The 15,188-nt window shown below is 44.5% G+C and overlaps 1 protein-coding gene across 4 annotated transcripts in view; it reads left to right on the forward strand.

Moving 5' to 3' along the window:
- SMG6 (SMG6 nonsense mediated mRNA decay factor) overlaps window positions 1-15,188 on the forward strand; it is a 229,780-nt gene that overhangs the window by 108,471 nt on the left and 106,121 nt on the right. For all 4 annotated transcript variants that reach the window (XM_045490409.1, XM_045490410.1, XM_045490411.1 and 1 more), the window contains one exon: window positions 7,948-8,149. In XM_045490409.1, coding sequence (XP_045346365.1) covers window positions 7,948-8,149 — 202 coding nt within the window. The remainder of the gene's footprint in view (window positions 1-7,947; window positions 8,150-15,188) is intronic.

Raw genomic sequence — 15,188 nt, forward strand, 5'->3', positions numbered from 1 at the left:
GGTGGTTCTCTTATGCTCACTGATCTTTCATACTCTGGAGCCTTTTCTTTTAAGGCCCTAGGGAATAACACACTCCAGATAGTTCTGCAGATGTCAGAACAGTAATCCCTGTGGCACTCTTAAGGTCCAGGTGCTGATATTCATTTTGGAGGTTTTAGAAATGCACTCAAGAGACTAGGAAGGAAATGGGTTCTACCTGACATCTCTCCTTTGCATGTTTTCCTTGGTTTTTGCCTGTATTTGTTCTCTACAAAGACAGATCCATCCTTGATCCTAACATAAGGTGATCAGATAGCCTACATTTCAATTTGCCTCTCCTCCAGAAACCCTCACTCCCAAATTATCTCCCTGACCCACTTGAACCTTTAATTAATCTAGCTCCCTTTGTTCCCTCCCTTTCTTTTCGTTGCCTTTCTTCCTTGTACAGTTAGAGAATCATTCCAAAGCTTTCTTTGGGGAATTCCAAAGCTCATCGTAAGTCTCCTTGGTTCTCTCCTTTTTTGCCCATATTCCTCTTCTTTCCAGTCACATCTGCTTTCCCTAGGCAGTAGCCACCTAGCACGTATGGAACACCTCGGCTGGTGATGACACTGCAGAGTGATAAGGGCAGGATCTCAGGGCCACTTGTGCCTTCCCGCACAGTGGCATTAGTAGGTATGTGTGTTGGAGTCAGCATGTAAGTAGGTTGACTTCCCATTTGTACCTGTTAGGAGTTGTGATAGGATGGCTTTACATCCCAAGAGATTTTGGTGCAGAGGATTGTAGCAGAGTGTGGAAAGTTGCCTTGGGTTGCTGTAAAAGACAGTGTAGGGTGCTTTGGTCTGTTTAGAACAGACCACAGTGTTTGGAGGGACCATCTACTTGTGGGGTGTGGGGGAGGAGTGGGGAACGTGGTTTCTGCACTAGGCCTCTCGTTAGCAGGGAGAGGTAGCTGCTCCCCACTTTACCAAGTGAGCGTGAAGTAAGCCATGACTGTCAGGTGATGGAGAGGAGCAGAGCAGCAGGCTTTCACGAGCCTAAGCATAGTGACCCCTCACATCCCAAGACCTTTGGCAAGCTAGGGCAGCGGGACAGCCTACCTCATTTCATAGTCTCTGCCGAAGCCAAATCTTCCCTCATCTTGATCTCTAGTTCTCAGTAAGTGAAAGAGTCAGGGGACTTTGAGAACATCCAAACCTAGCCCAGCTGTGGCAGTTGGTTTATTGCTTTCAGCTGGTACTTGAACCCAGGTCCTGGTCTTGGAGGCTTTCCCAGGTTTAATCCCCAGAGCTTTCTCTGCAGCTGTATGACACTGCGCTGACCCCGAATGAGGATAGGAAAATAGAACCAGTGCCAAGCCAGAGTCTCTTTTTCATTTGGAGTCTGGCTGTCTGCCCATGACCAGGGTTACATAATGGGAAACATAGCTGGGGCTCTGGAGAGCCCGCGTTTCACCAGGCTGCCCAGACCTTCGCATTCTGATGCTATATATCTTCCTAATTGTAGCTCCGATGCATTTATCACACTGTTGGATTGGAGTACTGTTAAAAAAAAAAAAAAAAAAAAACCTCCAGAAATTCCTGGACTTGCTACTTTCCATGCCTTGTCTTGTATAGTCTACAGAGCATGCTGGAAAAGGCTTGTAGGGAGCCCTGTGAGTGCTGTCACATAGGGAGACGTGGGGATGTGTAGGGGTATGCAGTAAGCTGATTTCCTCAGGGAGCCTACATGTGTTGACCCTGTAGATGAGATAGACATTCTTGAGTTGAAAAACAGCTAGTTCACTCACCCTCACAGGGCAGGTCTGGAATAAGAACTAATCCCAAGTCTAATCGGCACCCCTTCAAGGACGCTTAATACGTCTTCCCAAAAGGGCATTTTAGGAGGTCACTAAGTAATGGTCCATCAGCACTTCCCTGAAGGAAGTGGTGGTGACTGTGGGAAGCCCCTTTGCTACCCTGGCTCCCCACCCAGTCTCCCTGGCTCCGGGTTGGGGCGTCAGCACTACAGCCTGGCACCAGGGGGTTCCTCTTCCTCCAAGTGCTGAGTGTGAGACACACGTGATCTCTCCCACGACAGGAGTCTCTGTCCCCTCCCAACTCCTCTCACAGGACTTGTGAGAGGAAGGGGTGTTGGCCTAAGGCTCCAGTCTGACCCCAACAGGGTACAGCAACTGACCCCAGGGAGAGTACTTTCCAGCTCTGGGCTGAGGTTATTTGGGTCCAGTGTGTGCTAAACTAAGAAGACGTGTTGGAGTGGTTACAGCTAAAAATTTAAGAGAGGCAGGAACCGTGAGAATCCGCACCAGGGAGGCCACCGAGGGCTCCACTCATGCCGTGGAGATGCTGAGGTCCCCCGGGGGCTGCTCTTTCCCAAACACACAGTGCTGATGGGTTTAACACACCATAGTGATGCAACAGAGGCTATACGTGTTGAACGTAGCTTGGGAAAAGTGCAATCAAACAAGGCACTGACCTAGATAGAAGCTGAGGGAGGCACAGTAGAGGTACTTGAGAAATCCTGGAATGAGGTTACTGTGACCTGTCGTTGGCCATAGGGCTCCAGCTGCACTGCTTAGAACATGAAGAAGTTTGTATTCTTGGAGTAGTGCAGGGTGACTGGGCTTCAGAATTCAATTTGCCCTATTGGGCAGACTTCATTTAAGTTGGACAGTCTCCCAGGGGCCCAAGTTGACTTGTTTGTATAAAGTAGAAATGCAGAAGGGATTATCTTTTACTGAGTCTTATATTCTTTAGTGGTCACCTAATAAACAGCTGTTATTCTTGGAGGATGACATCTTGCTGCCCATGTCTTAACTGCTAAAACCGTGATCTCTGACAGCCTTGTCTCCTCTTCATACTGTGGTGGCATCGAAAATACACTCTAGTTCCTAATCTCGGAGAGCTGCATAGATTCCCACCACCCTCACCTCCACCTCATCCCTGAACCTGTTGAGCTACTTTAGCATTGATACCAGACAAGATCCTCAGCCCACTGAAAACAGAGTTGGCCTGACATCTCAGCTTTTAAGGGCTTCCTGTGCTATTTAAGCCCAGGTACTATCCTTTTGACTCTGCCAGCCCCGTTGGATTCCTTCAGGTCCATTTCTGCCATTAGTTGCTCACCACCTGCAGTTTTCTCCAGTTGGGTGGGAAGTCTTTGGGGCTACAATGGTCTCATGTTGGCCATTGAACCCCCTGTGGAGAGTTGTGGGCTGGAACATAATGGTCCATAGGCAAACAGGTTTTTAAAGGTGCATATTGCATATCTTATGAGCATGTCTCCTGTTGTGGCCTTTTGTCTTTCCCCTTTGTCTCTGTAGCCCACAGGCTTTGTCTTTTTCAGCTTCCTTGTGTCTAGTTTCTGTGCCACCTTGGCTACATCTCCAGAGCTCCTCATCCCAGGAACCAAAAGACCCAACTCGTTTCCCATCTGTACCACAACTCTGATCTTCCATAGCTCTGAAACACAATGCAGGGCTTCTTCTCACTCAACTCTTTCCGGGTTTGTTCTGCAGCTGTGGAGTTTGAATGTTAGTGTTTAAACAAGCTGGTATTACACAGGAAATGGCCACCTCCACAGGCCCCTGCAGGCTTGTAACATGGGGTCATTGTACTTGATATTAATCACCAGTCAGCCTGTTCCCCCAGTAAAAATATGAAGGGGTGTGTGAGGGCTCCATCCTCCTTAGACTTGCCAGAAGGATGGCCTGAGCCCTGGTTGGACCTTAGCACTCCACTCTCCAAACTCTCCTTCCCTTGGCCCCGCCCCGGATGGAACTTGCAAAAAAGTTCTTACCTGACCTCTTCCCTATAAAGCTGGCAGATCTGCCTTGCTTTCTGAGTTCTAGGAAGGAGATATATTGTGGTATAACTTGCTCACCTATCTCACACCTTAACCTTTCAGGTGTTGAATGACACCTTGTGTGCGAAAACTCCAAAAGCTCAAGAACACAGAAACCTATTAGTCTGTCTGACACCAGGGCTTCTCAGTTCCTTGGACTGAAGCTGCTTTTCTAGGGCTGTATGCAGAAAACAACTTCAGCCTGAAGGGTTAATCTGATTCCCCAAGTCAATATCCCCCAAACAACCAGCCAAGAGTGTGTGTTGGTTCATTTCTGTGAAATGTGTTTCCCCAGTCACCTGGGCTGGCCTGGGCTGCATTGTATCGGCCAGCAGCTGCACTGCACTCAAACTGACAGCTACATTAAACCTTGGAATTCTGAGGCAATAAAAAGTAAATTAACTCTTATTTTTTTCCTTTCCTGGTGGAGTAAGTGAATGCATGTCTGTAGGGAAGTGAGTGAGCCTTGGTCCTGAGTACATACCTCTAACTAGCCACTGCTGGTCTGTCCCAAGCTAGGATCTGGTGTTCAGACTCCAGCCAGGGGTCTGCTTTCCTGGTGTGTGGTGTTTCTGTGGGGTTGGGCCAGTGGGTCACCCAGCAACTGCTGATCCTTGCTCACTAATCACATTACAGCTGCTTGAGAGGTTCCCTTGCCACCATTCTGAGAGCCATAAACGGACTTGTTGGACACAGTTTCATATTCTCTGGCTGCTTTGTGTCTGCTTGGTAAAGAATGCATCCTAACTTTCGTAGGATTTTGTGGGCTCTTGGAGCTTCCCCAAAATATGAGCTGGGACCAGAACAAGCCAGAGGCACTTGCCCAGGCTCATAGCATTCTAGAGGGTCTGTTCAGAACCAAAGGTTATTTGAGATTGTCTGAAAAACCTTTTGGAGAGTCATTTCCCCAGTGTTTCTAGAAGATTGGGAAAAAGCTTCTCATAGCCACCAGAGTTTAACTTTGGGCTCTCATAGCCACCAGAGTTTAACTTTGGGCTCCTCGGCCCAGGCTAATGTTGAACCCTTAGAACCCAAGGCGTGAAGGTTGGGAGGCACTCCTAACTGGGGATAACGAGCTAGAGCAGGAAGAAGCCAAGCTTTTCCCCTTCTATTCATACAGGAAACCCTATGTTCACCCACAGAACTGACCTCTCAGCCTAGAGGCCTGGTTGAGGGTAAGCTGAGGTGATGATGCCCAGGTTCTAGGAATTACCTCATCCTTTTGCAAATATCTTAGCTTTTGAGCTCAGGCATCTCACCTAGCTTTTCTAAGTACCTCTCCCTTTTAGAACTAGTTTTCCTGCCACTCCCCTTCCATTCCCTCTGTGGAGAGTCACCGGATGGTACATGGGTACCTAGTCAGTGTGTTCATGTCCATGGTGCTCAGTTGAGAGAGGAGATAACCAGTGATGAAATGTGAAGTGATCTCGGGCAATCCCACTGAGATACCAGAAGAAAGCAGCTACTCAGAATCAGAGTCCAAACACAAGACCGGTCTGAATGGATCGGGACAGAAATGACCTTTCATTGAAGCATTTTGTGTATTCCCTTGGTTCTGCTTAGTCTAGCGTGGCCCTTGGGCCCCTTTTTCGTTCTGAGTTGGGAACTCAGGACACTTCCTATGTCTTTTGGCACCAGCTGCTATCTTACAAACCAGCACTGGGGTAGGAACTCTCCTCCACTTCATTTTTGCAGTGAGCCTTAAGGTCTTGGCACAAGGTGGGTGGTAATGGGCAAAAGGCAGCTGTGGGCAGGGGTCCCTTGTGGTGGCCAGCAGTCTCTGGGAGGAGTCAGTTTTGGTTTATCTGAGCCTTAGGGGACAGGGGAGCATGGTAATGAGAACCACATGGTACCACATATTTCTTCGTCTTGGATCCAAGATGGTAGGGGTGGGAGGATGAGAGAGGGATGTGGGGCCTCCCACTGTGGCAGCCGTGGGTAATTTTCTTCTGCCTCTCCCTGACTGGGGATGCTGCTGCCCACACCTCCCTACCCCCCAACTATGTCCTGAAGCAGTCGGGTCCTTGACCTGCACAGCACCAACCAAGGCCCCCAAGCCAAGAATTCAGCTGGGAGACTTTTCACCTTCTTCCTTCTCACTGTCGTCTTTCCTGTTTATTTTCCAAATTGCTGCTCTGCAGCCGAGCAGTGCCTGTTGGCCAGAGCTCACGAGCGCTGTGGGATTGGACTCAGGCAGTGGGCTCAAGTGGCCAGCAGGGCACTGGGGGAGGAAGTGGGGAGCTGGAAGAGCCTCCCTGTGCGTCTCCCATGGGCAGCGCTAACCTCGGAGGCGGCCCTGAGCAGCCCTATCACATCCGGTGCTTGTCTCTGCAGCCGGGACCGGAGGATAAACTATCAGAGCTGTGGGGCAGTGCATCATTCCTCTTATTATTTTCTTCTCTGCAGATGGGGTCGTGGAGAGTTCAGTTCCTTTTAACCCTCCAAGTTCTGTTTATTCTACAGCTGGTAGCCTCAATGCCGCGTTTCCCATTACATCACAAAGGGGCTCAGGCAGATCTCTGCACAGAAACGTGTTGCAACTGTTTATTTTTTTCCATATTTAAACATTTCTGACAGCCAAACTCAGCTGAGCCAAAAGATGGAGCTTTGTGAATGAGTCTGGTTGTCGGTGTCTGTGCAGAGAGAAGGCTTTAGAAAACTCTCGTCCCTCCGGTGATTCTTCCCAAACATGTTCTTTTTCCTGGGCAAAGCCTGTGAAGCAAGTTACTTCTGCAGTACACGTGTGTTGATTATGTGCCGTTGTGTGATTAATGGGGCTGTGTTCCGCCTGGTTCCCAGGACACTCTTGAAAACAAGATGTTTCATTTCATTGCCTTTTCCTAGTGCAGTGATTACAGTAAATAAACCAGTGCAGGCTCCTTCCACCTGGAGCCAGTCAGGGAGTCCCCACACCCTACTCCATTTTCTCCCCCAGCATCACCTTCAGTGGCATGTCCCTTGCATGCCCTCTTTTCTGCCATCTCCCAAAGGCTCCTAGTCTCCAGGAGAAACAAATTGCTTAAGGCTGAGGCCCCTCCCTAGCAGATTTGGCTCATGCGCAGTAACTCCTCTGGGAAGATTCCAGGATGTAGCTCATTCGTAGTTCTCTTTGCTTCTCGCCTCTTGCCACCCCACCTCTTAACCCTAATTGTAAAGCCTTTCATTATAATTCTCCTATGCAACTCACTCCTTTTGAAGTACAACTTAGCATCCACAGGGTGTGAAAACTGGGACAGTCCCAGGCAAACCAGAATGGTTGGTCATCCTGTGTCTAACCTTCCACAAATGAGAGAAGGGGGTGGGGGGTTGTGGGATGGCCAAGATAGCACTGATACTGGTTCGTCTGCTGGGATGCATGGGAAGCTTTACTGTCCTGGGATGCTCTTGGCAGGCCAGGAATGAGGTTTTTGTTGGTTGTGTGTGTGTGTGTGTGTGTATGTGTTTAATTCCAATATAATTAATATACAGTGTTAGATTAGTTTCAGGTATACAATATAGTGATTCAACAATTGTATACATTACTCAGCTCTCATCAAGATAAGGGTACTCTTAATCCCCTTCACCTATTTGTGTTTGTGTGTTTGTTTGTTTGTTTGTTTTCCTGCTTATATATAGGAAGAGATTTCTAAAGCATTATGGGGGGGGAGGAGAACTCACGTGACTCTTCCCATGGCGTGACTGGCCCCTCTGGCTGTATGGGAGGAGGGGAGATTGGCGCTCTGTTACTGTCTTGTGGCATATACTTGGCTGGACAGAAGTGGGGGAATTCTGGGAGCTGCCTCAGGCCCTGGGTGTCTAGAGTGTTTGAGTAAGTGTCTCAGGCACACTGTCTGGAAAGGTGACAGGACCTGCATTAGGCAACTGATTCTCTCAATTCTTTTTCCTCTCTGGTTAGGATTTAAAAACTCCCCCTAATCAATTTCAACTTTGCATAGATGGACACTTGCCCACCAGATTGCTGCCATGGATGCAATTTTGTGCCCTAGCTTTTTGGGTAAGATTTCCTGGCAGATGCCAGCCATAGACAGCATTTGCCACCAGTACCTCTGTTCTCAGCAGTGCTTAAAATACTTTAACTGGTCCCTCTTTAGAGCTGTTCTTCTTTTCTTACCTTACTTCTCACAGGGTTGCTATGGATGTGTGGTCGATGCTGGCTGATTTCTGTAACATATTGACTGCGGTGAATCAGTCTGAGGTGCCACTGTACAAGGACCCGGACGATGACCTCACCCTTCTTATCCTGGAAGAGGATCGGCTTCTCTCGGGCTTTGTCCCCTTGCTGGCTGCCCCTCAGGACCCCTGCTACGTGGAGAAAACCTCGGATAAGGTCAGCCCCAGGCCAAACATCCCTCCCCATTCACCCCTCCTCTTAATTCTCCAGACTTTTTTATTCTTGGGAAGTTTTCTGTGCAAACGGAACATGATTAAGTCATTGAGAAGGGTGTTAAGGGAAAATATCGACCTTTTAGCCGCTGACATCCAGCTCTGTGTCCTGAAAAAAAAAGCCCTCTCGACTTCCTTTGGTGTGTGTGTGTGCTCGCTGGCATGTTGTATATACGATCATTTCCTCACTTGTTTAAATAGTGCAGCTTGTGTTGGCAGTGCTCTCACTCGGCTCCAAATGGTTTGCATCATGCTTAAAGCACCCTCCTTCCTCCCCCCTCTCCTCCTTCCCCCCAGCCACAAAACTCTGCACTAGGAAAACAGCCAGGGCTTTTTCCCTTCTCTAAGGAGGAGAGTGATAAATAGGTGACTAGAGAGAAGCAGACACCATGTGTTAACTTACAAAAAAAGCTTTTAGGAATATGAAGCATTCCCCGCTGCCTGGTTTCTATTTTTCTTCCTCTTAAAGACTGTGTTTTAATCTGAACTTTTTTCTGGTCTGTTTATAGAAAACAAAGCTCGTTGCCTGTTGCCCTGGTGGGGACTGTGGAACTCTTAGTCTCTGCTTAACAGTTGGGTCTTTGGCCAGGTGTGGAGAGTAGGGCAGTCTGCTCTGCTTCGCATTCCCACATAGCAGTTGCCAGGCTGGGGGAGTAGCACCCGCACACCCTGGGAGCAGAGTCTCCTGTGCTGAGCCGGGGAACCCTGTGTCTGACCTCGTCACATCCCCTGGGGGAGAGGCCCTTGGGGAAGAGTCCTCAAATGGCTTTTTAGGTGGGAGCCTTCTGACGTAGATGAAGTATAGAGACATAGGTAAGCGTTTTCTCAGAAAATGTCAGACAGTAAAAACTAAATCCCAACCATAAACTGCGAATATGAGAGATATTGTATTGAATATAAAATATTGCTATATTGAATATTTTAAATGTTTAAACATGTGCTTAGTAGAAAAGAGTATATGTTCATTGTAAACAAGTGAAAAAAAAAAACAACAAATAAAAAGGGAAAAAGGAAGATTTATCTGCAGTCCTTTAACCTAGTGCTAACATCACTGTTAATTTTTGCTAATCATAATCATATTTAACTTCTAGTGTACACACATACACGCACTCTTTTTGTACAAAGCTAGGGGTCATTATACATACTGTTTGTAATCTGATTTTTTCCCTTTTTTAAAAAATTTCTTCTAATGTTTATTTATTTTTGAGAGAGAGGGAGACAGAGTGCGAGTGGGGGAGGGACAGTGAGAGGGGGAGACACAGAATCGGAAGCAGACTCCAGGCCCGGAGCTGTCAGCACAGAGCCCGATGCAGGGCTCGAAATCACAAGCTGGGAGATCATGACCTGAGCCGAAGTCAGACGCTTAACCTACTGAGCCACCCAGGCACCCCTGTAATCTAGTTTTTTTCACTCAATATTTTTTAATGTATTCTTACATGGAATCATTTTTGATGATCACTTAGTATTCCTTTATATGCCAAGATTTCTTTAGCCAGTCTTTGCTTTATTGAACCAAGGGACTATTCTCAATTTCTGCCTTACTGCAAACAGTGACGTGGTTCCTTATAGCAGAATTGTTGCATAGATTGCCTTTGGTTGAATATATTGACTAATCAGAAACCCATACTTTGGGTGTGTTGGGTGACTGATAGGGATCTTGGGAATGTAGGAGCCTCTCTTTCTCAAGAAGAATACTCATTTTATGCTCTTCCAATGAAAAGTTGGAGTGAAATCCTGCTTTTCCGGTTTCAGAAGGGGGTTGATGATGGGGAGTTGTAGTATGTGAGGCTGAGGACAGCTAACACAATGTTTACACTTTGTGGAAGATGGTAAGTTAGAAGAGAAACTGGGTAAGCATGGCTTGGGCAGTGGGATCCTAGTATTATTGTTCTATGATCACAAGATGAGCTGGACTCTGGAGGGTACTTTTGGGAGTCAGCTGTTGGTTTAGCTGTTTTTGGTGCCGATCAAGGAAGGAGTCCTAACCAGCTGCAGCTGTACTGACCCTTATCTTCTCATCAACTTTCCCAGTGGTAATGTCAGTATATGATACAGCATATGATACATTGCAACATATGATAAGTATATGATCTGGCCAGAGAAGACTACAGAACTAGCAGTCCATGCTCTCAGCCTATAGTGGTGATTTACAGGCTACCCCAGGGCAGTTGCAGCTCATGGCAGCTCGAGACTAAGATAGTTTCCACCCCAAGGACTGTGAAATAGGTATGTCAGACATAACATCTCTAAATCCATACTCTCCCCTAAATCTGGTCTTTCTTTATTCTTCTCATCTTGGTAAATGGCAGCTTTGACTTTTGGGTAGCTTGTGTCAAAATTCTTGGGGTTATTCTTGACTCCTTTTTCTCACACTTCCATACCTAGTTCATCAGCAGTTCATGTCTTCTTTACCTTCAAAATAAATGCAGATACAACTCTTTCTTACCACCACACTCTAGGTTAACTCGTTACAATGCCTTCTGACTAATTTCTCGAGTTCCTCCTTCCTCCTGCTCCCCAGTCTGTTTTCAGCACCACAATTGGAATGATCTTTTTAAAACATCAGTAAGATCATGTCACTTCTTTGTTTAAAACCTTCTGATGGCTGCTGCTCTCACTGAGAGTAAAAGCCAAAGCTTTAACAACATCCTGCAATGCTCTGAATGATCTGAGACCAACTCCATCCCCCTTAACTCTGACTGCAGCTCCTACTGCTCTCCTCCTACCTGATACACTCTAGTCACATTGATATCCTTGCTGTTCCTCACACAAGCCAAGCACTCATGTCTAAGGGTCTTTGCGCTTGCTTTCCTCTTAACGTGTAGCACTGTGTCTGCAGAGAGCTGTGTGGCTGTAAGGGTGACACTCCCTTCTAAATGTCACCTTGTTAGAGGGTCTTCCCTAGCTACTTTGTATAAGATGTTCCCTTCCTTTGTTTACTTTTCACTATGCCTTATTCTCCATTGCAGGGAAAAATAACAACTCTTGGATATCTAGCATGTATTGGTCCCTGGAGTAGATACTTGTATATAGTATTTCATGAAGTTCTCACAATAAGCCTGCCAAGTAGGTATTACCCCCTTTGATTTTTTTAAAAGAGGTGACTGAGGCTCAAGAGAAGATTGAAAACTGATGATAAACTCATACGAGGCATCTCCATGGCTGACCTAGAATATTAGTATATGGATGTCTCATCAGAGAAAATCTGTAGGAACTTTGACCATTTAGAAACCCTAAAAGATAGAGATTTTCTCCAGCTTCTAGTGGTCAATACTAAGAAACATAAAACATCTCAAGGACTTGTCAGTAGCAGCAACATGTGCAATTTCATTGCTGGTCCAGATTGGTCACGTGTTCGGCCCCTCCTTGATGCCCATTCACCAGATACTTACTGAACATGTCTGTATTATACTGTCTTGCACACACAACAAGAAAGATCCAGACTTGTAAGGCAAACGTCCTAGTTTGGGAGGCAGTTTGTGGCGTGTACGAAGACGTGAGAAGCAACGTAAGTTAATTTGAACCTTCTAATTAAGGAGGAACTCTTGAAATTTTGTTGAGCTGCTAGCATTCCAATGAAGGCAGTGCTTCAGGAGCGCTGACTTAGCATTAACATATTATATTTCCTAAGCATGTTGTGTGGAACTCTAGTTTTATAGGTTCTTAGTTGTTAGGTAAAAGAAAAAGAGTTTCATAATCATTTAAGTTATGGTAAAGCAATGTTAGAATCCAATACTGCAAGACTTATTGAAGCTTTTACTATAGTGTACACTGTGAGAATAGCCTTCACAGTCTTTCCCAAACTTTCTTCACCCTTAATCTTTTTTGATTTATTGAATATCTTGCAGGATATATTCAGTATTCAGCCATTAAAAAAAAAAAAAAAGGTAAAAAACCTGGGTGTGGGATGAGCAAGAGGTTAGAAGACAGTTGCTATTGGGATTATCCAGAAGTAAAATAAAGAGTACAGATGAGGGTAAAAGCAGTAGGGTAGAGCTGGTTACATTTTGAGAGAAACATCATAGATGTTGAAACCAACTAGAGCCAACTGGGGCAAAGAAAGTGATCTTAGATCACTTGTGTGGCTGCTAGGTGCCTAAATTCAGAAGGTTAAGTAATTTATTTACCCAAGGTCATGGAGCTATAAAGCAGTGGAAGATTAGAGCCCTTCCTTTTCTGTTGGACTTTAAAACTTCATGTTCTGGGGTGCCTGGCTGGCTCAGTCAGTGGAGTATGCAACTCTTGATCTCAGGGTCGTGAGTTCGAATCCCATGCTGGGCATAGTGTTTACTTAAGAAAAATAAATTTAAAGAGGTGCCTGGGTAGCTCAGTAAGTTAAGCATCCAACTCTTGATTTCAGCTCAGGTCACGATCTCATGGTTCGTGAGTTTGGGCTCTGCACTGACAGTGTCTTCTGACTGACACTGACCGCCCTCCTTCTCAAAATAAGTAAATAAACTTAAAAAAAAAAGGAATTAAAACAAATTAAAAAAAAAAAAACCCTCATGTTCTAATGAATGGTTTGATGTCTAGGATTTGCTTCAAAATAATTTGTGGATAGGGGCACCTGGGTGGCTCAGTTAAGTGTCCGACTCTTGATTTAGGCTCAGGTCATTATCCTAGGGTCATGGGACCGAGCCTTATGTCAGGCTCCTTGCTGATCGAAGAGCCTGCTTAAGATTTTCTGTCTCTCTGTCTTTCTCTGTCTCTCTCTCTGCCCCTCTCCCCTGCTCATGTTCTCTCTCTGTCTCAAATAAAATAAAATAAAATAAAATAAAATAAAATAAAATAAAATAAAATAATTTGTGGATAGAAGTATAAATGAAAAAAAAAAAGAGGCCAAATACTGATTATTAAATCTGAGCAATGGATTCATTGAATTCATTATAGTATTCTACTTTTGTATATGCATGAAATTTTCTATAGTAAGTTGTGGTTAAAGGAGTAATAAATAGTCATCCTGAAAGGAAGCAAAACAAAATTCTGTGTCCTTTCTGCCGCATTATAGTGCCTAAATGATTGGAAAAGTAACTGAACTGTAGTATTTATGAAGTTAAGCTCTTGTAGGCACTAACCATTTTCCAGGCACTGTGCTAAGCTCTTTACTTGCATTTTCTCATTGAAACCCCAATAACCCTATATGCAGATTGGGGAAATGATGAAAAGGAAAGATGTTGAGTTCATGTTATGGCTTAGTGTAAAAAAAAAAAAAGCTTAATTATCATCTTCAAAATACATGTGTGTGACTGTATAGCTCTAGGTAATACTAACCAAGGATCTGTTTAGCAACAGGTCCTCTCTTTCCTTAGACTCTAAAGAGCTTTCCTAAAGCTCTAATTAGTTAATGGTACCAAGCATTTATGTCATAAATAGATGTAAGCAGTGCTTATTCTGGCATCCCCAGGTAGATTAAGCTTTGTGATCTTTGTCTTCCTCCCCATGTTGTCTGACCAAGAACTAAGTGAAGAACTTTTCAACAAGCTACCGCTGGAGCCACTCTGGCTTGACTGGGGAATGAATTATTGTAAGTCACATTATAAAGTCAGTGTTTTAAGTCTCATGTCACATCCTATTCATCCTTCCAGGCATCTTTACTTTCTTTCTGGATGTAGGAGCCTAGGAAACTTCATCATTCATAAAATAGGTTGTTGAGATTAAAGATGGGGCTTAAATTGTCCAGCTTTTGGAACTGCTGGCTTTTGTCTCCTTGTTTATTTGTTCAATGACATTTTTGGAGTGATGTTTATTGTATACATAATTACCCCAAAATGTTTTAAATGGAAAATATAGAAAAGCACAAGAGAGTAAAAATCACCTGCAAACTACCACCTAAAATTAAATAGTGTTAATAGTTTAGTTTATATCCTTCCAGTCTTTTTCCCCCTTGTGCTTATATATCTGTACTTACTCTTTTCTTTTCATAAAATTGGGACTGTACGGTTTATGCTTTGTTCTTTTTTAATGTTTTTTATATACTCTTTGTGTGTGTGTGTGTGTGTGTGTGTGTGTGTGTGTGTATACGTGTATACCCACATACATGCACACACATCTACATGGTTTTGGGGGAAATATTGCCTGTGTTGTTTGGTTGTCTGGAAAATATTTATTTTCAGGGCTACCCAGTCACTAATTTATTGAAAAGCATACTTGATCTTCTATTTTCAAAGTATCAACATGAGGAATTTTTGAAAAGCCAAAACTATTGACCTATACTTAAGACGTAGAAATTAGGACTGCTTACCAATATGTATTTTCTTTTTCACACAATTGTATTTTATTTCTAAATTTACAATAAGTATTGAGAATTAATTTTATATTAAGTGTTTTCAGTGCTCACCATCAGTCCTTTTACTCTATGGCTTTTCCATTCTTACTATGTTCTTTGATTCATCTGTTATTATTATTTTTTTAATGTTTATTTATTTTTGAGAGAGAGACAGCGTGCGAGCAGGTGAGGGGCAGAGAGAGAGGGAAACACAGAATCGGAAGCAGGCTCCAGGCTCTGAGCTGTCAGCACAGAGCCCGACGTGGGGCTCGAACTCACAAACTGTGAGATCATGACCTAAGCCAAAAATCAGATGCCTAACCGACTGAGCCACCCAGGTGTCCTGATTCACCTGTTATTCAAATGTTATTCAGTTGAGGAATGTTTTCATCAAAGATGACATGGATGCTTTTTAAACATTAAGGTGACTTTTATAAAATGTAGTAGTAATACACATACTTATGCAAAGGAATCAGATGATTCACAAAAATATTTAAAGTCAAAGACTACACTCCAGGGATAACTGCTGTTAACAATTTGGTATTTACCTTTTTATTTATTTTTTTAAGTTAATTGTTTTATTTTGAGGGGGAGAGAGAGAGCATGTGCAAGCAGGGGAGGGGCAGAGAGAGAGGGAGAGGGAGAATCCCAAGCAGGCTTCATGCTCAGCCTGGGAGCCTGAGGTGGGGTTCGATCTTACAACCATGAGATCATGACC

The sequence above is a fragment of the Leopardus geoffroyi genome, chromosome E1 (genome assembly GCF_018350155.1).
Source record: "Leopardus geoffroyi isolate Oge1 chromosome E1, O.geoffroyi_Oge1_pat1.0, whole genome shotgun sequence".
Taxonomy (NCBI): domain Eukaryota; kingdom Metazoa; phylum Chordata; class Mammalia; order Carnivora; family Felidae; genus Leopardus; species Leopardus geoffroyi.